We start from the raw sequence: 26,572 nt of genomic DNA on the forward strand, positions 1-26,572 counted from the left end.
ATTCCAGGCTGAACACACATGTGACGTTTAATCTCCAGGCTTCACCCTGGTAAAGCCATGTTTAATGTCACGCCGCTGTGCATTGTGGGTAATTCCCTCAGAAATGCAGACTTATGTAAAGAGTTCATAAAGGGCTCAAAATGTCTCAACGATGTGACGACAGGACCGGGATTGAACCTACGTCTTAAATAAATACTCTTCATGCAACAGGAAAGGACTTTGTACTTAGTAAAGGCAACCGCAGTGTTTACTAGAAGTAAAGTATGAGATTTAGATATAATATATATATTATATATAATATATAAAGTTATTATATTGTTTTGGGGCAAATACCTCTGTACTGTACTATAGTATACAATACATACATACATATATCTTTTGGACATTCCCTCATGTGAACCTTGTTTAAGATGTTTCCATTTTTAATTCCTTTCAAAGAAGATGAAACCGCCTCTTTTGTCCAAACTGATAATAAAAAATAAATAAAATGAAATAAAGACTTTTTCAAGCCTGTGTTTAAAAAAAATAAACACACACACACAGAGACAATAAAACTAACGTTCAATGCAGAAATGAAAAGCTAAAGCAGAAGAAGTGCTCTTGCATCTCGAGTTGCTTTTAATGCTGAAAAATCATCGGCTCCACATGGAAGAGACACAACAAGCACTGAACTACGTATGTGACTCGCCCACTTTCTTCTTTTGTTTTGCTAACAAAGAACAGCAACTTCCTGTTTGTTTTTTTGTTGGTTTTGTTTTTGTCCTCCGCTACACAACGAGACAGCATAAAAAAGAACGATGCCAGAGAGCAGCAGAATCTCCTCCTGGAGAGAGGAGCCTCCGTGGAAACATAACTTAAACGAGTCACTTCATGACCGAGGCAGAAAAAAAATAAAACAGTAAATTACAAAGGCAGCGGGAAAAACTCCGGCATATTTACAGTTCATGTTTAATCCGTACAAAGTTAAAGGTGTGTTTGATGTCCGTGGTTGATGGAGGGATTATGGACCGTTTCTTTTTTTTTTCAGACACGTTGAAGTGAAACCAGCAGCGTACAATCAGGTTCAGCCCCCCCGCTGTGAGTGATGGGAGGAGGAGGAGGAGGAGGAGGAGGATGAAGAGGAGGAGGGTGGGGAAGTTTCAGGGGCTGATGGGAAGGTTCGGAGGCCGACCCGTCGACCCAGAAGTCTCTTCAATCTCGGGCTCTCCGGGAGAGCTGGGCGGAGCCGCGACTTGCTCCGCCTCCTTCTTGTCCATTTCCTGTTGCTCTTTGATCTTCAGGATGAGCTCCTTGATCTCCTCGCGCTTCGTCTTCATCCGTTGCTGAGGAAACCAGTCGGACAGGCTCACCGGAAGATGAAAACTGGGGATGGGATTCTGTTTCAACAGAGACGGAAGAAAGGTGATTAATTATAATGTAAAATAAACACATCAATGAAGAGTAAGAGGTGGTTTTTAATTGTTTTAATTCTTAAATTTATTTTATCACTTTTTATTTTGTATATATACATTTCTCAATATTTATCAGATTCTTTTTTATTTGTTTATTTTGAAAGATTTATTTTATGCCTTTTTGATTTTGTATATACACATGTATTTTATCCAAGTCAAAATGTTTTATTATTTATTTTTTTTATTGGAAAGAAAATGTTTATGGCTCTTTTATTTAGTACATATACATTTATTCTATCTTTGTCAATTATTATCTGATTATTTCTTATCTTTTTATTTAGAAAGACTTATTTTATTGCTCTTTTATTTAGTATATACATATATATAATTTATCTTTGTGAATTTTTATTGATTTCTTATTATTCTGAAAGGTTAATTGTATGGCTCTTTTATTTAGTACATGCCTATTTATTTATCTTTGTCAATTACATTTTTTTTTTTTATTATTTCAATGCTTTTTTAATTAATATACACACATTTATTTCATCTTTGTCAATTTTGCTCTGATTATTTATTTATTTGTAAAAAAAATATTTTATGGCCCTTTTATTTAGAATATACACATTTATTGTATCTTTTTAAATTTATGTTTCATTATTTATTATTTTTATTTTCATTGTAATATAAGATAATAATAATTATAAGATAAATAAATAAATATTTATAAATATAAATATAATAATGTAATAATATAATAAATAAGAAAATGCAAAACTCAACGACCAAAATGAAGTCCTAATAAAAAGTTAAATGTGAGGATGTTTAATTAAAACCTGTTTAAGTTCCCGGTCTCACCTCGAAGAAGCTCTCCACATACTGCAGGACGTAAACTCCACAGTCGCTGAAGTTATCCTGCTGAGGCACTCGGGGACTCGAACCCTTCATCACGTCCTTCCCGAAACTCCTCTGGGACCCTTTACGCACCTCCCACTCCACCTCCAGGTACCTAAAACAAACGCACACTCTGGTTTAACCTTTTAAAAAACTACTCAATAACAATCAAAAGGAAGTTGTTGGTTTTGGTAAACTTCTCTTTCAGAAATCAGTCTGTCATGCAAAAAATATTAATATAAATACCATTATTATTATTCTTTGTCTTTCTTCAACTCATACGCTATGATTTGGAACTACAGTTCCCATAATGATGTAATCAGGAAGTATAATGTTACCAGTAGGTCAGTGAGTGCTACAGCTTAAGTCTCATCTTCTTTAGCTTGTTTTTGTTGTTCTCATGTTTCCAGTGTGACCATTGATTTACAGATAAATATCACTAGTATACTGTGATACCAAAGAAAACTTAAAAATATGAAGATTCTCAGGCAAGTTCTGCAGCTATAAGAAGCTTCTTTTGTTTACTATAATTTGTAAGTTGATTTATTGGCTTTTATGCTAAATGGACATGAGATATATAAGGTATCATCAGGGAGTGTAAGTCACACTAAATCTAAACATATGTGAGTAAATATATGTGTATAAAAATCTGCTCACTCTCTGAGAGTTTTCACCACCGTGGACCTGGCCGGACCACGCAGGGAGTCCATGATGAGGATACAAGGCCTGAAGCACAGAAACAACAGTCAGCAGAAGTCTAACCAACATATTTCACTCTGTGTTTGTTCCAGAAGAGCGGCGCTGCCACCTGCTGGTGAAGAGACAGAAGTGCTCCAAACTTACTGTTTGCAGAGGTTCAGTTTGGAGGCCAAAGCGGCGGCGTCGGAGCCGAGCGTGTCTTCAGCCAGAGCGCCGTCCTCGCTGCACTCATCCTGCAGACACAGACAGTAACTGATAATAACTACGGTCCTTAAACTACTTCCTCCGAGGATTCAGAGGAGACAAACAGACGGTGAACGTAGGAGGTGAAGAAGAGACGAGTACCTGACACGAGCTTTGGTCGTCGGAGAAGGTGAAGGTGTCGTCGTCTCCTTTAGCTGAACCGTAGCAAACACTGATTCTCTGCAGCTCACCTGGAAAACAACAACGTTCAGCTGTTAGACAATAAAAACATTTTAATGTGCTGCTTCTGCTTCTATCAGAGTTTATGTGCACGTCTAAGAGTTTTAAATGGATGGTTTTGGAATCAGATTAAAGAACAAAATCACATTTCTAGGAAAAAAGCTGCAGAAATTCAGATTTAGTGTAGATAAACGTGAACTATTCTTCCATCAATTCATATTAATTTGTCTTGAAACAAGCATGAAAGTCAGCTTGAGTAAAATAATCTGTGACAGGAAGTGTTTTGTTCTTCTTTGATGGTGCATTTAGGGAACCTCTAAAGATCAAAGGTCAAATCATGATCTATGTTTGCTCGTTGCTGTTGTATTTATTTATATCACTCTATTGAATCTTTTTACAGAACAGACTTTTTAAACAGTTCCTGCCTCACGGTGAAATCTAAACACTTGCATTCAGAATGAAGAGGACAGAAAGTTTATTGAAAACGACCTGTAAGGCTGCATTTATGTTGAAAGATAATCTGAATAATGGTTGTGATAATTGTTAGTAAGTACTTTTTCATGGAAAAATGGCAGTAAATGCAGTTTTCAGCCTCTCAAATACGGAGATTTCCTGCTTTTTTAAAAACATATTAACAGACTATTTGTGGATTTTGGACAAAAAGAGAGATTTAAAGACCGTGGACTTTGAGAAACTGGGATGGATGTTTTCATAATTTTATGGTATTTTATAGAGCCAAACAATTTTTCTAGAAGATAGTCTGCAGATTAAACAGTAATGAAATCTTTTAGTATTTAATAACTGTTCCAGACATTAAAGGTCAACACAGACGGAGGCTCACTTGTGTATTGTTGCTCTGGATCAGCCGGGCCGTTTTTGGACGCCGTCGTGGTGTTGGAAGTCTCCGGTCCCCGGTCTGTGAAGGCTGCGTTCTCGCCGTTGGTCTGACGGTCCGTGGACGCCTCTGGGACGCCGGTGGACGGGTCCTCATAGGAGCCGTCCAGCCCGTCTCTGTCCGGGGACAGAGGACGACAGTGCTCCGGGAGGCCCTCCTCTGACGGAGGATCTGCAGCCGAGGCGGAGGAAGGTGGAGGCAGAGCGCCGTGGTAGAGCGGGTTCTGCTCGTAAACCGGACCCTTGAGACCCGGGAAGCAGATGACGGCCAGGTACCAGTGAGCTCTGACAACACAACACAACATTTATTTAACCAGCGAAGAGCCAACGAGACAGAGGAATCTATCTCAATGGTGCCCTGGTTACGTATTGTACGTACAATCATTTTTTTAATCACAAAACATTTTTTAAAAATGTAAAAAGAATTGTACATATATATTTAATTTATAAAATAAATTAAAAAAGGTGAAATACAAAGTAATTAGATTTAAAAATGTATATAAGAAAATACAACCCAGCAAATAAAAATTTGTATAAAAATCAAAATCTTCAGACAATAGAATTTGAAAAAAAATGTAAAAAATTATTATTTATATAAAAAAAAAGGTGAAATACAAAAAAAATTGATTGAAAATTGTAAAAAAAAAAAAAATGTAAACCTTTAAAATTGTTATTATTTATATAATAAATTTAAAAAGGTGAAATAAAAAAAAATTGATTAAAAATGCATACAAGAAAAATAGTAAGAAATAAATTATGAAAAAAAAAAAAAAAAAAAAAAAAAAATCAACAAATATACATTTGTATAGAAGTTTAAATCGTAATTTTTTTAATTATGTATCAAATAAATTTGAAAGGTGAAATAAAAATTTAATTAGATTAAAATTGTTAATAAGAAAATACAAAAGAATAAAGTAAAAAATGTAATAATAATAATTATAAATAAGGTAATAAAATAAGACTCACGATTCGTTGATGGGAACAAAAATGAAGTCCTTCTGGAAGAGATCCACATGCCGAGTCCACGTCTTCACCCTGTTGTGCTTCCTTTTCTGGATTCTGGAAAAAATCAAAACCACAAGTTTAAGCATTTAGCAGCAAAAACATTTGAATATAAATTTAACGTTGATGCTTTTGGAGACTCACGGCAGGTTCGTTGTGTCGGGAGCGTTCCTCCGCTCTCTCTGGTTCAGTCGTTTGTAGAAGAAGGAGCTGAACACGTGGATTCTTTGTGCGTCGTCCTTTTTCAATTTCTCTAGAACTAAATATCTAATACAGACGGAAAAAGGAAGGCGGTCAACTAAAGCTTTCCTGTCGCAGAGAGAATAGACATGTATATTGCTTTTATAGTGTGGAAGGTTGTCTCTTTAATCCAAATACTTACTTTAAATAAAAATCTATGATAACGTCGTTGAGGAACTCTCCATCGTTAAGGCAGTGGAGGTCTTCATTAGTGACCGACATGCCGCCTTTGGCTGGAGGAGGAGGATACACCATTAACCTGGAAGACAAAAGTTCAAAGTTTCATTTAGAACATTGACGTTTGAATTCTAAAATCAACATCGATAGTGTTTAAAAACAGTATTTTTACAGTGTCGTATAAGAATTAAGCTACACTAATCTTATTAGTGTTATACTATTTGAACTAGATTCCAGTGGTGGCTGTGTAGGAATCTTTCCAAATAGTGTAAACATTTGCAATAACTCCAGAGCGTTTAAAGTCCAAAAGTCAAAATGGATTGAAAAAAAAACATTCACAACATGTTTTTAACTACCAAAATATTCTGCTCAGTATGTTTGTTTAGCGTTTAGCCTTTAAAAAACTATTTTTTCACTGCGGTTAAAAAAAAAAAAAAAAAAAAAAAAAAAAAGATGTTTGCTTGCACACAAAAAGGAGGCAGCACCTGTATTAACGAGGCGATCCAGCAGCAATCTAACAGCACCATGCATCCCATTTATATTATTACAATAACAATATCTTTTTGGATTTTTTTTACATGTTTTGTGGTGACAGCATCATTGATTATATGTAATATAATTGACAACAGACATTCAAAGCTTCATTTAGAAACCTTTTTAGAAGCTTGGAATTTAAATGAACAACATTTGCTCCAGCCTTAAATCCTCTGTTAATATAAATCTTTCAAAGTCCCATTATATCATCTCAAAAGTGCATTAAAACCAAGAACAGGACATTTGGGAGTTTGTTCTCATAGAACAGTGACCTTCAGTCCAAATACAGTTCTGGGGAATAAGGCTAAACAATAAACCCTTAATGTTTTTAGTACTGAATGTGTATAAAGAGAGAAAAAGAGTCCCTCACTTGACGATTGGTCCGGAGAAGGTGGGCTGGAGGTCGGTCATGTCCTCGTCTTCCTCTTCAAAGTATCCGCCGGTGTGTTGGCGGGTGGCCATCCGTGTGCGTGCGTGCATGGCGCCCGGGCTCACCGGGGCGACCTGCGTTACCGTAGTAACCGAGGACCCTTGTGTGATTTTGTGAGGGCTTTGAGTCGGCTTCTCCTGCAGAGAGGGACGGGTGTTTTTGTGAGAAAATAAAAAAACAACCAGCTAGGAATCTCCTAAATAATATTTGATTGTAAATATTCCCAAGATTGTTTTTGTTTTCTTTTAAATTCCTGCAGATTTTCCCCGCCAAAATTAGACAAAGTGGAAGAATACAAATCAATTTAACCAAACAAACACCACAGTTTACATGTAAAAATGATTAAATTCACTTTTTTTTTTTGAGTCAATCAAATAAAACAATCCTTTAATCGCAATAAAAAACAAACTTCCAATTTAGCTCCCAAGAATGAACGGAAAAAGATCATTAAACGACCAATTTAAATTTTTTGGGGAACTAATATTATGATTATTAAAATATATATATATTTTTAGTACAACAGTTGTTTTTTTTGTCTCGTTTTACCTGACTGGCAATCTTTTAAATATTACCACATTAAGTAAAAAAAAAAAAAGTATAAATTCAAAGCAAATTTAGTTTTCCCCAAAAAATCTCTGCAATACTCACTTTGTTAAACATTAGCGGCCATTTTTTTTCACAGACAAGTGACAATTAGATTAATCTGCAACAATTTTAACTATTGATTACTTATTCAAGTAATTTATTTAACATAATTAACAAACATTGTCTTGAGCCAGCTTTTCAAATTTGAGCTTTTTCAGTTTTACCATTAGAAATGGAATAAAATAAGACATTTCAGAGACAAAGCAATAAAACTGTTGGATTAATAAATGATTAAATGAATAATTGGTTGCAGTCTGCACTCACCTTCTCCTCCTTCTGTTTCAGGGCCTTGTTGTAGTTGACCAGTCGGATGTTGGCTTCTTCAAACGGCAGCTTGGCGGGGAAGTTGCTTAGGTTGTTGGTTCTGCCGATCTCGCTCAGGATGTCCTCCAGGATCGCCTGCTCCTTCATCACCAGGCCGTTCTCGAAGATCAGGACGATGAACTTCTCGTCCGACTCTGAGGGAACAGAAAAGACGACGTAGATTGTTTTTAGAAAAACACTTTATGCACATTTTACCCTGTTGTAGCTTTTGTTTTAAATGTATAAAATCTATAATTTATGTTCATATTTACACTTTTTATTGTGGCGCTCCAGATGCATCCTATTTGCTGTGATTTTCCTTCAGTTATCTCTATAATATCTCTTGGTATATATATATATATATATATATATATATATACACACATTATATTCTTAATGATATGTCAGATACTTTACATAAACCATCTCTGTTGACATTTTCAAGCATCTCTTAAAAAATCATCTATTTCGCCAAGCGTTTTTCTTTTAGCGGCACTTTATGCATTTTTTTGTCTTTTATGTCTTTAAATATAAACATATATATATATATATATATATATTTTGAATGTATTTTATATTATTATTATATTATTTATCTGTCATTTTTTTCCATTTTTTATTCATATGTTGATTTTTTTAACTACACTTAAAATGCATGCTTTCTGTAAAAGTAAGATTTTTTTTTAAATATACAGCACTTTGAGCTACATAGTCTGTATGAAATGTGCCATATATATATCATTTGTATTTCAGCTTGAATGTTCTGCAGCTATTTAGGATTGTGAAAAAGAGTTGGCAGGACATGAAGTCTAGTTCTGTTCAGTGGAGCGGAGAGGATGAACATTAAACCAACCCTGCGCTGCAGGAATTAAATGTGTGCAGCACATAAAAGTACTAAACAGGACATGAAGGGAGTTTAGTTTATGACCTTGTTTTACTTCATTTAAGATGATAAATCTAGACTTTGCACGTTAACCTTTAACAAAGCACAGCTCATAATAAACTTCAGCACACATCAACACGGCGAGTAATTATTGTGAAATGCAGAAGAACACAATGTTTTATTTCAGTCTCATGAAACAATTTCTGGTGAATATCAAGCCAAATAAAAATGTAACTGTATTACATGATCAACTCTCTTTTGGACGACTCAGTTTGAAAGTTCCTGGAAGCAACTTTGAGAAACAAACAAGAATAAAAGGCCTTAACACAACAACATTAATGTATATTTATACTGTGTTATCTGTGCTTTTGTACTTACGGTCTCCGGCACAGTCGTACCAGTGGCCTCCCTTCTCCTCCGACATGCCGAGCTGCGTGCGTAGGCGGACACACTCCGCCGGAGTCGTCTGGAAGAACAAGACGGGAAGCTTCCTGACGCTGCACCACTCACAGCTGATCAGCTCCGACGCCCGGAGACAGATGTTCTCCACGGTGTTTCGCTCCGAGCCTGACGACAAAACACACATCATGAAAAGATTTTAGAACACGACGGTGATTTCATTACGTTTTTTTATTATTTTCCCTCTGGAGATCAATGCAGTCATGCAGAAGAATAGTTTCCTGCTTACTAAAGTCCTAGAATATTTGTGAATGGTAATGTGATGCCACAAATTTGATTTTATCTTCTCGTTATGCCTAAAAATATGGCAAAAACAACAACAAAAATAATGTTGGTTGACATTTTTAAAAAGGGACAGTAGTGATGTTTAGAAGTGTGTTAGTGTGAGGTTCTTCTCCATAGTCAGTGTTTGTAGAAACAGACAGGAGAACAAACGCTCTCTTCAAAGACTCCATTCACAAAAACAGAGATTTAACTGTTGCTGGTTTGTTTTTGTCATTGTGTGACTGTGGTGTTTTTTTAAGATTTAGTTAGACTTGACACAAACAAACTAACCAATTGAGACAGCTATTAGTGTCCTGGAAGTTAAATTACTGTATTTTTTATAGAGTCTGGTGGCTTTGATGAGTTGAAATGTCACATGGTACCACATGGAGGTTTGATGACTTTACAAAACAGTTGAATCATGTTAAATTGGTCAGCATGTTTGCTTCAGTTGCTTCAGTTGACGTTTAATTCCTTATAATGTAATAGATATTTTCATACATAAGTTACAGCCATAAATTGAACGTCTCTGGCTGTAACTTGCATATTTTTTCAAAGGCATAAAGCTTCCACATGTGTGACTGAAGGGATCTCTGCTGAGCAGCTGTAAACTGCAGCGCTGCAGCTTCCTGAGACAGCAGACTGTGGAGCCCTCCGCTGACGGCTGATCCAACAGTTTTGTGTACACAGTGTTTTATTTACTGAATCCATTACTGCTGGTTCAGGTTCCTACCTTCAGTCTCCAGCTGGATCTGTTCGATGGAAAACTGAAAAGAGAGAACAGAGAACGCCGTTTATCATTTCAATTCATCTTTTTTTTATTATTACAGCTGAATCGCTCGTATAGATTTTGGTAGATATTTTGTCTTCTTTTTTCTGGCATCATAACTTCATGATCCATTTACAAGAGTTATATCCCTTTATATAACAGTTTAATTATCAATAATATCCATATTTGTTAATACCTAAATATTGATTTACCTTAATTTAAGACCATCCAGGGGTTTAAAACACATTGTACAAGCATGCATTTAAGTATCTTTATGTTTCAAGTTTTAGCCTCCCTTTTAACCATGTTTACTTGTTATCGCTGCCGTTTCCTGTTCATAAAAACGTAAATAACTTCACAATAAAAGCCCTCTAAACATTCTAGGAACAATCTCTTCACTTCCCTGCAAGGCTTTTATTTTGAAACTTCTGGAGGAAGATCTTAGTGGTGAGTATGAGGGACATTCTTTTTGCTTGTTTTTTAAAGATTTATGACCAAATTTTTATTTTGTTTTGTTTCTTTTTGTAAATAAGTTCTTCAGTGAAACAAACGAGTATTATTCTGAAGCTACTAAATTAAATATGTTCATAAATGTATTTTTTAGCCTGATAGTGAAATATATAACTTGTGGTCATTTCCTTTGTATAACTGCATCATTTTCATATTTTTCTCCACACATTGTGAGGTTTTGAAATGTATTCATATCCCATAAATTGCCAGAGATAGAATTTTTCTGCTCAAAATCCTGAAACAAATTCTGCAGAGTCTGGCGGCCATTTTCAAAAACGATATAAAAAACCCAAAGCACTCACGACGGCGGGCTTGGTCACCATCCTGCGTAGAGTTCCCACCCTGACGCTCCGACACTCCAGAATGATGCTGTCACACTTGTTGGACGAGAACTTGGGTTTCTTCGGCCTCGGAGAAAACTGCTCGGGGGGTTGATTCCCAAACTGCAAGATGAAATAAAAAGAAAAGAGAAGTGGACATTAGAGGACAGCATGAGATGCTCTGTGGTTCTTTTCTCACTGATTTGTTTCACTTCATTGCACATTTAAGTCCCGTTTACTCAGAGACCAATAAAACAGTGAATGATTCTCCTCCTTTGTAGTTTAGAAGTGATGGATGAATGAGTCAGAGCTTCACCCTCAATACTCAACTGATTTTCCTTAATTAAGTCCCCTATAAAGTGTTGTCTCTTGGGTTTACGAGACTCCAGGAATACAGTTGAAGTAGAACAACATTTCATGACATTAAAAAGTTATTTTACAGCTCGAGCTGAAAATATTCCGCCTTCTGTCCGAAGCTTGACGAATAAAAACCTGCAAAAAAGACGCTTGTGTTTCCTGAAGCTTCAAGTTTCTCATTCAGCCAAAATACATTTTTACTATAAATAGCATCCTATTGTCCTCATAGACAGGACAGTAAAACAAAAAGTGGAACGAGTTCACACAACAAAGAGTCTCTAGAGCTAAAGGTTATCTTCCTGAGCGTAAATGTGCACATAGGTTTTCCTTTTCTTTTGCTAAATTCTACATTTTGTATTTATTCTTTGAGACAATAAGTTTGTAAGTTCTGTTCACACAAAATGAATTGCTCCTACTCTTCTCAATATGAAAAAAAGTGATCTGTTCTGGAAAATAAAATAAATTGTTGGAAGTATAACTTATACTATAGATTATTATACATTAATCTTCCGTTTTTTTCATGATTTATGTCATTATAACTGTGTTATTCTGCACTAAAGACATGTTTGAGTTCTCTCTACTTCTAGTCATGATTGTTCTGTTTCCATAGAGGTGAAGAACTTTTATATATTGCAGTGAAAATCAATGACACAGAGAGAAAAATTAGCAATAAATACCCTGAATCTGCTTGGGGTCCAGAGTGTTAAACATGACATGTTTCTAACGAGACGCTCACCTGATCTTTCATCCGGGCTCTCCGCGGTATCGTTATCTTCATGTTGACGTCTTCAAAGAACTCCGTGTTGGGCTCCTCCTGCTCTCCGGCGCTCTTCACCGCGGCCTCCACTCGGCCTCCAGAGGGCGCCGGCGAGGAGTGAGCCGAGTCGGCGGGTCGAGGCGAGACGCTGTCCAGCCTGTTGACACTTCCTGTGCTGGCGTTGTCGGCCTCCTCCTCGTCATCGCTGGACAGGACGACTGGAGAGGGAATATCAGAGGAGGTGAGGTTTATGAACGTCTTTTTGCTTTTCTATGGAAGCCTTTTTACCTAAAAATAAAAAATCTGGATCCTTTAAGTCAATATAGTGAGAAACTTTCTTTAAATAATGACTCTGTAGCTACAAATAATAATGTAAGAATAATGTGGAACATTATTTTGAGAGTTTTCTCATTATGTTGCGATACTTAAGTCATTATTTCGAGACACTAAGTCATTATTTTGAAATACAAAGTCATTCATTTGAGACATTAAGTCATTATTTTGAGACATTAAGTCATTATTTTGAAAAATTTAAGTCATTATTTTGAGGCATTAAGTCCTTAATTCATGGATCAAAGTCATAATTTTATGGATCCAAGTCGTTATTTCAAAGATCTATGTCCGTATTTTCAGATACTCCGTCGTTATTATTGAGACACTGAACCTTTATGTGAGATACTGTGAGAACTAACTTACTTCCTCTTGGCCACAAACCAAAAACCTTTCCTTCTCTATCAGCACTTCTCTTGACTCACTGGGGTCGTTGAGTTCATGCCGCTGTGCCGCCGCGGCCGCCCTCTTCCCTTTGGGAGGGTTCCTGGCTCCGTAGCAGCTCGACGTCCCGGCCAACAGAGGCGACCTGCCGTTGCTCAAAGGCACCAGAGTACCCCTGGTTCCAGCGACTCGTACGGGCAGAGTCTCCCCGCGGGGCCCCCTCATGGTCGTAGCCGGTTTGTAGAAGTTCTGCTGGGGGCCGTTTGGTCCCGGGGAGGGCTGGGACCGAATGGGGGGTCGTGGGGTCGGAGACGACAGCGTGGCCTGCTGACAGGGCAGCAGCGCCGCTCCGGTCCCACAGTGGTGACACTGACCGACCAGCTCGCTCAGCTTGTTGCACTTCAAGCACACCGAGGGGTAGGCGGTCGGCCGCAGAGGCTGCACATGAAAAAACTCCTGTTAAAAAGGTGGATTCATGGACTCCACAACAATCTGACAAATAGCAATTATCACCTTATAAATGAGTAAGAAAACAATCTTATATTTAGTAATCCAAGACAAAAAGAACAGCGTCATCATCTTATAGTTGTTTGTGTGCTCGCTGGTTGGAAGCAAGTACAATATTATCCACCGTTTAGCTCGGTTTTGGTCTCTAACAACTCTTGAAAAAAATAATATCTGAGTAGATGTTCGCTGACTGAAAACAGCACGCTGTTGATGAGCTGAACAAAACAGAAAATTTGCTGTAAAACCAAAACTGTGTGCTGAAAGAGGCTAATAGAAATGGTGATTAGTTATGTATTGTCTTCATATCATTTTACATTATTATTTATGTTTACTGATAACTCAAAAGTACTTTCAAACACATAGTAAACATGTTTATTTATTTTTTTCTATTGCAAACGTTGGCAAATGTTAAATTTTTTACTAATTTTAAGTGAATGCTTAGGTATACAATATTCTGAATGTATGGTTAATTGAGATATACTTCATACTACTTGTGAACAATAACGTCACTGCCGTTTTTAAGGCTAATTTAGATGATGTTATTTTGATTGTCAGCTGCTACAACGTTAGCATAGCATAGCCCTGACTGAGCCAAAAGCATTTTAAGAGTTGTTAGCTTGTCGTTGTGCGTACAGACCTGACAAAGCACGAATTCAGACTTTTATCAAATAAGCATCATTATGTAGTTATTTCGGCATCCTTTTGATCCGTTTATTGCCATCAAATCAGAGAAAATACTTCTTATTTTGGGTTCATACCGCTGTTTTAAAGAATTAAATTAATTAATTCAGCCGTGTGAATAAACACAAATGAACTTGCGTGAGTATGATGCAAAAATTTGCTTCACAATTGGAGTCAATCCGGCATTAGAATGGTCTGTGATCTGCCTGGTGATAACATACATGAGTTTATTTCCTAGTCTGGTTTAGGTTCATGTAACTGTGATAAGATCTGAAGGAACAAACTCTAAACAGCACTTCTGTAGTGATGCTTCTCACTCACACCGTTTCTAAAGGTCACAGCACGTTCTGTCCCAGAGAACTACTGAATATGAAGCAGAACTACAGAATCACATCTACAGAAACTCTGTCTTTATGTGGCTGCAGCTGCAGAGGACAGGAGGATGAAAGGGTGATGAGAGGACAGGAGGATGAGAGGATGAAATGATGATGAGAAGATATGAGGACAGGCTGGTGAGAGAATGAAATGATGATGAGAGGTTATGAGGACAGGAGGATAAGAGGATGATGAGAGAATACGAGGACAGGCTGGTGAGAGAATGATGAGAGGATATGAGGACAGGATGATGAAAGGGTGATGAGAGTATGAGAGGACAGAAGGATGAGAGGATGATAAGGACAGGAGGATGAGAGGATGAAATGATGATGAGAAGATATGAGGACAGGATGATGATGATGATAGGATATGATGATGATAGGATGTGAGTAGAGATGGATGAGAGGATGAGAGGACAGGAGGATGAGGATACGTTGGACACCATCTCAAGCTCAGAGAGAGTAAGAAGAAGTGCTTAGTCGACTTGCTTTCTGGGTAATGTAGTCCTAACACTCTTACCTCTGCTGCTTTGACCTGCGAAGGAAACGTACAGCAGTCCTCCAACGGCTTCCTCTTCTGCTGGATGCGACGCTTCACGTTCAGCGTCTCCTCTTCTGAAAGGTTAAACAATAAAACATTAAACTTATTGATCTTATCCAAAGTTTGATTGATTCTAAAATAAATCTTATGTGACTTTACTTTTTGTAGTTACGGCTTCTTTAAACACAAGCCGTTACTACACAATTTATCACAGCCAGCAGCTGTCATTATGGTCAGATTTATATTTTCCGACGGTCCTTGAACACATCATGTGTGACGAACACTCCAGTCAGGAAACGCAATTTATCACAGCCAGCAGCTGTCAGTTTGTTAGTTTTAAAACTAAGCTTAAAATTGTGATATTTCATCAAAAACATTCTACTCTACATGTCTCATTTGAATTTTCAACCCCAAAAAAACATTTCTGATCTCCTCAGCCATGATTGATTCATCTGAGACAAACAGTCATGTGACACAATGAAGTCAGAGGTTCTGATATCTAAAAATACACTTTATTTATCCTTCAATCCTTGATCAAAACCAGAGACTGGAAATCTCTGTAAATACTTTTCTCTTGCGTACCGTCACAAAATCTTCCTGCGAGACCCTATGACAGCTTGTATGTAAACAGAGGAAATATATCCAGGGAGAAATTAAAGGAAAGAACTGGATGTTGATCATAAAGCTCACTGCTCTGAGTGCACAGTGACAATTGAAGGCATCGCAGGTGAGCTTATCCATATTTTCATCATTTTAGATTTCCTGTCATCTATCTTTTAACAGCAGGACCAGACAGTTTAGAGAGATTTGAGTGATTAAATCAAAATGAAATTGTCATTTTAAACACAAGGACATTCTGTTTTTTAAATCTCTCCTTTTTATCTTCCAAAAACAGTTTTCCCACCAAGGTCACCTTTATTTATATAATTGTTTTTAACGAATCTGTGTAATTATTTCCGTATTGGGTCAGAGAGCCTTTTCTTAGCCCAGCGAGTGTTTCATAAGCTTCTCCTCCGTCGGCCAGGAGCTTTGAGGATTAGATGTGGGAGGCCTGAGATCTCCTCCTCTGCTGGCAGGAGCAGCGAGGAGGTTCAGCAGAGACCTGCAGCCCTTCAGACGCTGCTCACACACACATCAACATCACATGCACAACACACACACTTTACACACAAACATGATTCAGTGTTTACCGCCCAGCTAGAGGAACACAGTGTGCCCGTCGATATCAACAGCAGCTTCTCTTCAACAACACAGCTGGAGAGTGATTTAAATATAAAATAGATCCTGTGTGATGTGTGTGTGTGTGAGCTGTGAATCTACCTGAGATCTCTGGACAGGTGAGGACGATGCTGTCCACTTCTACTGTTTGTTGTGTGGTGGAGAAGTCTTTTCTGTAGGAGAGATAAAAAGAGGTCAGTTAAAAAAAACGCTGCATTAAAACATGTTTTACATACATTTACCCCTTTTTGTGTTAAAAATGTGCATTTATTGTGTAAGACGTGAGTTTTTAAATAATAATCTGCAAAGATAGCAAGCAGGGCTCTGGAGTAAAAATGTTCAAACTGGTTTGATATTGTTTGAACTGTTTTTGGGGTTTCTGTTTTTCGTGAAGCATCGTTTTACAAGATACTGCCATGCTTTTGATCCCATATAATGATGTCAACAGACACAGGAGGATCAAAAAAAGGATCAAAAAAAGAATTAAATCAATAATTACATAATAAAAGAATCAATAAATAATAAAATACATTTACAAATAAATAAATAATAAAAAAGATTAATTCAAATAATATATTTAACAAATAAAAAAGTGATAACAATCATGACAATTATAATAATATGTTGCCATATTGGGGCCATTTTTGTCATCTCGTCAAACAAAAACAAAAAAACACGTAAGTCCTCATAAACTTTCTAAAAACAGCTGTTCACTGCAGTTTTTTTAATCAAACAAACAGGAGGAAATGACTGCGTTCGTTGGGGACTATTTTCAGTGGCAGATTAATCCACATTTGGTGCAGCAGGACTGTGTATTATCCAAAGAGCACCTCAAATAAACTCTGTTGAGTCCAGCAAACATTCTTTAAAGTAAAATATATAATTGCATTGAACAAAAACATGGACTTCGGGCTAAGTTCAAGCTTGGACAATAGCAGCTGGGCTTTGGCTGAGCCTGAACGCATCAGGACAGTTTGGACTGGATTTAACATTTTAGGCTTCTGTTACAGCACAAACACGGACTGGGAAACAAAGCGGTGATGGAGCATTTAAGCAGCGTTTTTGCTTCTCATGCAGTCAGTTTCTGTCACAGTCGTGCATTATTCCCGACTGCAATTTCCACAAGAAACAACGTATTATGACATGAAACCACACGCTGACATAAAGTCAACAAACACAACGTCAAATAAATGTACAATGTTGTGGGGAAAACAGATCCAGACTGAGTGACTGAGTGGATCACAGTCTTACCTTTCCTTCAAATCAAGGCTGCTTGAAAATAAATAATAAAAGAACAGAAACGTCTCACTAATGCAATTCAATGAAAGTGAGTTTCCTTTTTTACACCAAATCTATTCAGAGGAAGAACGCAATGAGTCAGAGAGCAGCTTCAGATTCAAATCACTTTCATCTACGTTTAATAAGCTCAACAGAATATAGAAAAGACACTCCGTCTCTCTCCTTTAACTCCCTGAAGAACTTCCCGCCAAAAAGGGAAATACTGTGACTGAGGATAAAGTTAAAAATTAAACCAGGTGGCGCGAATAAGGTGAATTTTGTGTTTTCCTATCGAGTCATTCACCTCATTTTCGTGACTCTGTATGTCATATAATCGCGCGAAGAATTTGCATTGCGTTCCATGTGAACACAGCATAAGTTGTGTTTCTAAAATAATCATCAGACAGCAGGAATCCGTCCGGCTGCGTCTCACCTTTGGACCGGTTTCCGTATGGCGGAGGGCATCTGTGCGTGCTGGAAGTGTCGCCCCTGGAGGACGATTCCCTGCGACGGCGCCGGACTGATGATGAAATAGTTGTTTCTGTTGGGGATCGGGGGGGACGTTGCTACTGAGAGAGGGACCTCGCTGCAGGAGAGGAGGACAACGGGAGTCAGGCTGATGTTTACAGCCGCGAATATGAACGAATCATGAGAACACTTAATGTGAATTAAACCTGATTTAATGTTTAATGTTCAGATGATGTAAAAAAGATGATCAAGATTAATTCTACATCTTAAATCCCTTTTTTTTTTTTTATTGTGTTATCTGGTTATAATTATTTTATTCTACTTATTCATTTATTCATTATTTATTATTAATAGATTCATATTTACCGTTCACTATATTAGATTTAATATGGCCTGTAAAGCACTTTAATTAATATATTTTTAATTGTATTTATTTAATTATTTGTCCATAAATGTTCCCGTCACTGGGTTCACAGGAAATTATGTAATAAAAAAAATGGATTACATATATACAAAAGTAAATAAATGAGTTTTATCATCCATTTTTTTTCCATCTTTTTCTATAATGTGCCAGTAAAAAGAAAATTGAATAAAAACTAAGGTAGAAAGACATTTAAAAATAAATATTGAAACTAATTCTAAGCTTAAAAAAAATAAAAAAAATAAAGGTTTCCTAAAAAAGACGATATTTGACTTGAAAGTAGAAAGAAAGTTTGAATCAGTTGGCATGTGTAGATTTATTAATATTGATAAATAGCAACACGGGAAGAGAAGCATGATTCGTCTCACAAAAATATAAATTTGTGGACTAAACATTGACAAATTATTCCATATTTCTGACTTGTTTGAAATCCCCACAGGGTTTTCAGCGATACTCAAATAATCATATTCTAGAGCCTATTTGAATATAAATATAAATAGCCTTCTGTACCTGAGTCTTTTGGGCGCCAGCTTGTTCAGAGGCCTCATGTGATTATTCGGCCGGTTTTCATACGTTCTCAAAGGATCCGAGGAGGTGAAGTGCCTCAGAGTGGGAGACTGAGGAGACAACACACACAATTATATATTTATTTAATAAAATGGATCAGTGGAAAGAGGAGAGACACTATAGATGAATAGGACAAAAAATAAACTACCAGATATCACTGTGAAGCAGGGGAAGAAGAAAGAGAAGAAAAAGAAGGAGAAGAAGAAGCAGCAGCAGAGGAGGAAGAAGAAGACAGAGAAGAAGAAGAAGAAGACAGAGAAGAAGAAGACAGAGAAGAAGAAGACAGAGAAGAAGAAGACAGAGAAGAAGAAGACAGAGAAGACAGAGAAGAAGAAGAAGACAGAGAAGAAGAAAGAGAAGAAGAAGAAAGAAGAAGAAAGAAGAAGACAGAAAGAAGAAGAAGAAGAAGAAGAAGACAGAGAAGAAGAAGAGAAGAAGAAGAAGAAGAAGAAGACAGAGAAGAAGAAGAAGAAGAAGAAGACAGATAAGAAGAAGAAGACAGAGAAGAAGAAGACAGAGAAGAAGAAGAAGAAGAAGAAGAAGAAGAAGAAGAAGAAGAAGAAGAAGAAGACAGAGAAGAAGAAGAAGACAGAGAAGAAGAAGAAGACAGAGAAGAAGAAGTAGTAGAAGAAGAGTAGTTCAGGGAGAAGGGGTTTACCTTTTTCTCCTCGGGGGAGGTGGGCTGCTGCCGGTCCATCTCCTCCATGCTCACCACGCTCACACTGAGAGGACACACAAACAACACATGTTCAGACTGTGTGTGTGTGTGTGTGTGTGTGTGTGTGTGTGTGTGTGTGTGTGTGTGTGTGTGTGTGTGTGTGTGTGATAGTATTTAAACTGCTTCATCACTGCTGGTTATCGTGTTCCTTTAGAGGACACTTTCGGGTTGGACAGATTATTAGAAACATCTCGGTATGAAGCTGAATAAACAATTAATAGTTACAAAAAAGTTGTATTTATTTGAGAGCTTTGCATTTACAGAAGCGCTTTAGTTCAGAAATATAGGCTGCAGGAAATACATGTCAGCAGAAAACTGCAGTATATTTAACAAAGAACTGACCACCATAGAAACTATGACTCAGCTAACAGGAAGCAGAGACACTCTGGTAATCACTACAGACATTCACAACTCAAACAATCATTCTATTTAGAAATGGTTTCATACATTTCTACCAAATATTCTCTTCTGGTTCCAGCTTCTCAAATCTTTTATATTGTTATAAACTGAAGGTGTTTTTAAATGTTTGTCAATCAAAAACAAGATTTATAATTCACCTTTTCACTATTATCTGCATAGATTAAGAATTGATTGAACTATTTTATTTATAGAATAAATAAAAGGATCTTAAAATTAAGATTAAATGCGCAAAACTTAACTGTTTTATGATCAGGAGGAAGCTCTTCTGTCCTGATGATCAATATCTATTATCAGCCAACATACAGCTCCAACCCTAAAACATTTACATGCACACTGTGTTTTTTATGCTGCTGCACCAACAAGGCCGGTGAGTAGTTCATCATCATCATCCTCATCATCATGAGAGGAGGAAGAGGAGGTGAAGTGATGCAGTGCAGCGCCGGTGGGGTGCTGAAGAGAGTGAAAGTTGCTTACTCATGACTCCTCTCCTCCTCGCTGTCACCAGAGAGAGAGAAGCTCCAGTTGTTGTGCTTGTAGCCTCCGTCTCGCCGGGTCTCTGATCTCTCCAGGGCTTAGAACCAGATGATAGAACCCCAATCAGATTGAGAACACCGAGGTAAAAACACACACAGAGAGCGCCGTCAGCTGGAAGGACGCCTCGCTTCAGAGGCCGATCATTTCAGCTGGACGACGGCAAGAAAACTGGTAGAGAACTTTAGCTTCCTTGATAATTCTGCATCATTCTATAAATATGAATATTTAAAAAATACCCTCATGTCACTGCAGTAAAAGTTTGATCAAATGTATTTTTTGCAGAATTGATAAACTGATTATTTTAGTCATGGGATAATACCAATTAAGAGGATTATTACAGCAAATAATATTATGATTTGTGACATGAGAGTAAGTATTAAAGTACTGCACATTCAGACAAACTGGAAATCACATTCAAGTCATCAAAATACAGATTTCCCCAAACTTAAAGAGTCCTGGATGTAAAGCAGAAGTTGTCCAATAAACAGAACCAGCATTTTCTATCAGGGTGAGAACCAATAACCAACGCCTTAGTTACAAAGTGTTCACCTCTCATCAGTGTTTAGAATACGTCAAACGGTGAAAACATCCAGTGTGCATCGATGAACAGTGGACGTTTATGTTTCATTATTGTACTGTTTATTATCTCTTTTTTTGGGCATCAATGTGGAGCGTTCTGTTGATCGATGGCCTTCCCTTGTCTGAACTTTGTAAACTCTATATTTAAAAAGGTGCTACATTAAATTAAACGTATTGTCATTGACATACTGCTCTGGTAAACATCATCCAATAATGAAGCCTTCAGATACAGACTCCACAGCGATGACAGAAGCTGCTAGGTTGTAAAATATCTCATTTAAATGCTTTAAGATTTTTCACATCAGGGGGTGTGACGAAAATAAACAGCACAGAAAATCCCAAATACTGGCCTGTGAATATTATATGTCTAGGGCTTTTATTGTGAAAGGTAATAAGGGAAGGGTTGGATTGGTCTAGACTACGTAGTAGGTTGTATTGTATGCGTTACAGTAGTATTTTGTTAATATTATACATTGTACATGTACAACAGATGCTGCTTTCCTTTGTCTCCTTCCATACAGTATCCGTCCAGAATAAAGAAGAGTCTAAAGATAAGATGAGACTTCAAGGTCACAGACGCAGCAACTCTTGCAAAATAACAAATCTGTTGTTGACGCACAAGTTTTAACATCTGCTGCACGTTGTTGAGGAGGAGAGATAACTTTTCCCACAAGGCCCTTTCTCCTTTTTCTTCTCCAAATCAACTGAAACTTGTGACGTGAATATCAAAAACGACAGCCAGCAACAACACACACAAAGCAGGATTCAAACGTGAAAGTCTCCTTCTTTAAACCAGGGAAACAAATAGACTTTATTCTCTGTGACGTCTTCTCTGCTTCAACAAAACATGACTTCAGTGCTGCCGTGTTAAACCCAGCGACCTCTCCATCTCCATCGCCTTAATGCCAGTTATCCGTCTGGCTGCGAGCCCAGCAGGTAAACATCTGTTAAAACCTCCACTTTGCCTTAAAAGCTGCATTTCTTTCTTTCTTTCTTTCTTTCTTTCTTTCTTTCTTTCTTTCTTTCTTTCTTTCTTTCTGTGCCACAAACCAAACTCTGAGCGTCTCGGCCTACTTTCCCCCCCCACCAGCCTCCATACATGATGCTCCTGTCCTTCCTGTGCAGCTGCAGAAGTGGATTAGCAGACGTTGAGGAGATGCGACGGGTAGCAACAACAAAAAGAAAAATGCTGCGGGTTGTAAGTGTCTCATCCATTTCAGGGGCTTTTTCAAAATGACAAGGAAAGGTTCAGAATTCAGAAATCAGATAATGATCCCAGAGCTCTTCAGCTGCTTCAGTCGTCTCCATCAATCCTGCAGCAGCCAAATTAAACCGGTTCTAATCTCTTCCAGCAAATACACAGAGCCAACCCCAAAGTCTGCAGGATCCATGCTCCTCTCAGCTTCATGAAGCACAACAAAAGCCCCATAATGTTAGTGAGGGGGACGGTGAGCTCTGGGTTTATTTCACATCGGTGGCACAAATCTACGACGGAGGATCTGTGACGGCGGCCACAGCGCCACACGGACACGATTCATCCGCGCACACACCGGCGTGAGAGGCGTTTGTGCAGCTGAAGGAGAACTTTGACTCTCGTGTGATCGAACACAAACAGCTGGCTGTCGCTCACAACAACACTCAGAGGAAGTGTAACGCATCTGAACACCAAACATGAAGCTTATCAACCAAAACACAGGATTCCTAATGCTGGCAGCCGCTTCACAAAAGCTGCATTTGGCAACGTGAGATCATTTCCTCTCCCTTTGGACATTTAGAGGTGGAGACACTAACAATGAACTGCAACATAAACTGCTCCAGTCCGGCATTGAGCTTTGTTGCATCCCTGCATTATTACTGTTTATTACCAGCATCAAATGCTCTGAAATAATGAGAAAGATGGACATATTTCCCTTAGTAAAGCACTAAAACTAGCAGCCTGTTCATGCACGAGCACGCCAAACCACTGAATGACTCCTCAATGTATCCGCTATTTGCATGTGAATCATTTGTGAAACTTGATCTGCATTTAGCTTTTGTGAAACAAGACCCTGTAATGAAATATATTTAATGATATCGTTATTGTTGCCAGTCAGGTTTCTTCTTCTTTTAAATAACGCTGGATGTGAACTGAAACAAGATTAAACTGTCAAGTAGAGAAAGTCTCGTGTCTCCTTCGTTTACATTTTAAATCGAAGACTTTTATATATTTGTACCTACATATGTTCTGGTTCTGCTGCTTGTGTTCAGAAAACAATTGAGAACTTTGGCTTCTTTTAGTTAACAGATAATGCTGGTGTTGTTCTGTATTTTTCATATTCTCAACATGTCCAAAACAAACACCGGGGCTGCTGTTGAGAAGTCTTAAAATTACAAATTGTGTCTTTTTCTGTGAACTTTTCCTTAATCTTAATGAGAAACATCTTGAGGTTGAGAACAGATATGTGATTGAGAATAAGGGATCTTATTGATTATTCTTATCACTTTAGACGCATCATCTCCTTTCCTTTTATAAAGCAAGTTCCGGTGTATCCTTTGCTTAAGGAGATAAGAAAGGAAGCATTGCAGCAGCTTTCCTTCGCAGTTCAGAGAACTCGAGCTCTCATCATGGCTGCCACTTAAGACACTTCTTGGTCATCTCAGAAGCAAAAAAGACCGCAGCACAAAACTAACACGTCGGTGCGTCTTTCAATGCAGTCTGACTTCCTGTCTGTGGCTGTCGGCTCAAAGCTCATTGGTTCCTACTGTTGATGAAAATCTAAAAAAACACACAACTCACAGATATGAAGTTAGATTCCTTTAAGAACAACAGGAGGAAATAGAGGACTATTTTCTGCGGCGGACTAATCTACATTTGGTGATCTGGCGAGTGTTTGTATGTGGAACTGAGCCAAAACAAACTGGTGTGTGTGTGTGTGTGTGTGTGTGTGTGTGTGTGTGTGTGTGTGTGTGTGTGTGTTGGTTTTATTTATCTCCACATTCTCTGTGAGGAATAACGGTTTTAAAATGATTATAAATAAATAAATTAAATAATAGTTTTTCCTCCAAGCAAAAGTTAACTGTACCCTAAAGCATACTGAGGACAGAGAGGTGAGGGTGTAAGGACAGAGGAGGTGAGGACAGAGGAGGTGAGTGTTGATGATTAGCATTAATACCTGAAGCTAACACGTTAGCATGTTTTAAAGTGTTTATGTGTTAAACGTGTTGTTTGGATAACAGACAATGAACAGGAAGGTCTCTCTCTCTCTCTCTCTCTGTCTCTCTCTCTCTCTGTCTCTCTCTCTCTGTCTCTCTCTCTCTGTCTCTCTCTATGTCTCTCTCTCTCTCTCTGTCTCTCTCTCTGTCTGTCTCTCTGTCTGTCTCTCTCTATGTCTCTCTCTGTCTCTCTCTCTCTCTGTCTGTCTCTCTCTGTCTCTCTCTCTCTGTCTCTATGTCTCTCTATGTCTCTCTCTCTATGTCTCTCTCTCTCTCTATGTCTCTCTCTCTCTCTGTCTCTATGTCTCTCTCTCTCTCTCTCTCTCTCTCTCTGTCTCTCTCTCTCTCTCTATGTCTCTCTCTCTGTCTCTCTGTCTCTCTATGTCTCTCTCTCTCTGTCTCTCTCTCTCTCTGTCTGTCTGTCTCTCTCTCTCTCTCTCTCTGTCTCTCTCTCTCTCTCTCTCTGTGTCTCTCTCTCTGTCTCTCTGTCTCTCTCTCTCTCTCTCTCTCTCTCTCTCTCTCTCTCTGTGTCTCTCTATGTCTCTCCACCATGCTAACATCAGAGCTAACTATTAGCTTTAAGCAAAAAAAAAAAAAAAAAAAAAAGGAAAAAAAAAGTAAAACCCGGCTGAAACTCCACCGGACTGGACCGGACCGGCCTTCACCCCCACGGCCCCCCCACACACACACACACACACACACACACACACACACACACACACACACACACACACACACACTGATGTCAGATGCTAACGTTAGCCACATTAGCTCCCCCCCCCCCCCCCCAAAATAAAAATGGCAGCCGTGTCACAGCTCACCTTCCAGGAAGAAGCTTCGGTTGTGTTCCATGTTTTACTCCATGTTTTACTCCATGTTTACTCCGTGTTTTACTCCGTGTCTTCTTCCTCCGTGTTTTCCTCCGCGGCCTCCTCTCGGCGGTGTGCTGCTCTGCGGAGGTCCGGGTCGGCTCTATGTAGCGGCCCGACTGCTGCTCCGTTCCGCCGCGGGGAAAGCTAACGCAGGAACACACGTCACCGCCGGAAGCGAGGCGACTCCGCCTTCAGAGTAAAAGCAGGCAAGAATTACAAGAATGTTTATTTATATTTATAGAGAGTTTGAACTGTATGTTGCAACGATTAAATGCTGTGGCATAAAACATGACATCAAAAGGACATAAAAACAGTAATTTTTAGTTCTAAAACAGTAAAAGTATTTTATCACAACCTTTTTTACTTTCTTTATATTAATTATTTGCTTTTTTTAAATCCTTTAATTAAGTAAGCTGTAAAAAAAACTGCTTTTCTTGCCAAATTCTATGTACATAAGTGTAAGTTATGTTTTGTGTTTTTGTGTTTTTAAAAAGTAATAAATGCTGTACCTGGGATATCACAACCTTTTTTACTTTCTTTATATTAATTATTTACATATTTTAACTTTTTTTTTATCCTTTAATTTCTGTCTATCTTTCTTATCCTCTGTGGTAAACTGTTAAAAAAAAACTGTTTTTCTTGCCAAATTCTATGTTCATAAGTGTAAGTTATGTTTTGTGTGTTTTTTTACAAAGAGTTTGAACTGTATATTACAACGATTAAATGCTGTAGCATAAAAAAGGACATAAAAACAGTAATGGCATTCATTACCTGGGATATCACAACCTTTTTTACTTTCTTTATATTACTTATTTACATATTTAACTTTTTTTTAATCTTTTAATTTCTGTCTATCTTTCTTATCCTCTGTGGTAAACTGTTAAAAAACTGCTTTTCTTGCCAAATTCTATGTACATAAGTGTAAGTTATTAACCAAAGCACTTTTTTTTGTGTTTAATAAATAAAAAATAAAAGTACAAATCAAGAACTACTGAAAACCTTTTGCTTTCTCTTTAGTTACCAACAAGATATTTTTGTTGTCTTTTTTTACTTGTTCTTACACTATTTATTGGTTTTACCTGTTTGAAATGCTGCTTCTTGATTTTACTTCTATTATGTGTTACTTTTTAATTTGATTGAATTTAAAAAAAAAAAAAAAAAAATCAGATCTTTTGTGCCCTACAGGAAACACATCTCTTACTGTATCCCACCAGCAGAGATGCAAATACAATCTCTTACTAAAAGATTAATCATGAGACCATCATCGTTGTGTTTTTGTGTCTTCTTCTAGTTTTCTCTTATAATCATCCTCTTTATATATTTTAAGCACTTTAAACAACATTTGTTATTCCACATAAAGGCTGACGTAACTGGTTTAGAAACACACTGCAAAGAAAAACAGAAAAAAATGATGATTTCAGCATATCAAGAACATATTGATCCACAAAATCAGCTGATTAGGAAATTATGAGAATTATCTGTGCCATGTAAGAGAAGAAAATATATTTAAATGTAGTTGGACGTTTGCCAGAAAAAGTGA

The 26,572-nt window shown here is 37.6% G+C and overlaps 1 protein-coding gene across 2 annotated transcripts; it reads right to left on the reverse strand.

Moving 5' to 3' along the window:
• Window positions 1–595: 595 nt before the first annotated feature.
• On the reverse strand, window positions 596–25,190 carry senp6a (SUMO specific peptidase 6a). Of its 2 annotated transcripts, XM_054618482.1 has the most exons (23): window positions 24,982–25,190; window positions 20,330–20,426; window positions 19,376–19,439; window positions 18,661–18,767; window positions 17,695–17,847; window positions 16,086–16,156; window positions 14,745–14,839; window positions 12,704–13,100; window positions 11,928–12,166; window positions 10,817–10,957; window positions 9,969–10,002; window positions 8,891–9,079; window positions 7,591–7,784; window positions 6,622–6,818; window positions 5,683–5,799; window positions 5,445–5,567; window positions 5,265–5,357; window positions 4,246–4,583; window positions 3,327–3,415; window positions 3,126–3,214; window positions 2,940–3,008; window positions 2,247–2,397; window positions 596–1,376 (listed from the first exon to the last, which is right to left on the reverse strand). In XM_054618482.1, exons 1-23 carry the CDS (start codon window positions 25,010–25,012, stop codon window positions 1,140–1,142), a joined length of 3,315 nt encoding a protein of 1,104 aa, XP_054474457.1. In that variant the 5' UTR covers window positions 25,013–25,190; the 3' UTR covers window positions 596–1,139. The 2 variants fall into 2 exon arrangements, with proteins under 2 accessions (XP_054474457.1, XP_054474458.1); XM_054618483.1 differs by lacking the exon at window positions 20,330–20,426.
• Between the last annotated feature and the right edge of the window lie 1,382 nt (window positions 25,191–26,572).

This window comes from Anoplopoma fimbria, chromosome 18 (assembly GCF_027596085.1).
Source record: "Anoplopoma fimbria isolate UVic2021 breed Golden Eagle Sablefish chromosome 18, Afim_UVic_2022, whole genome shotgun sequence".
Classification (NCBI taxonomy): Eukaryota; Metazoa; Chordata; class Actinopteri; order Perciformes; family Anoplopomatidae; genus Anoplopoma; species Anoplopoma fimbria.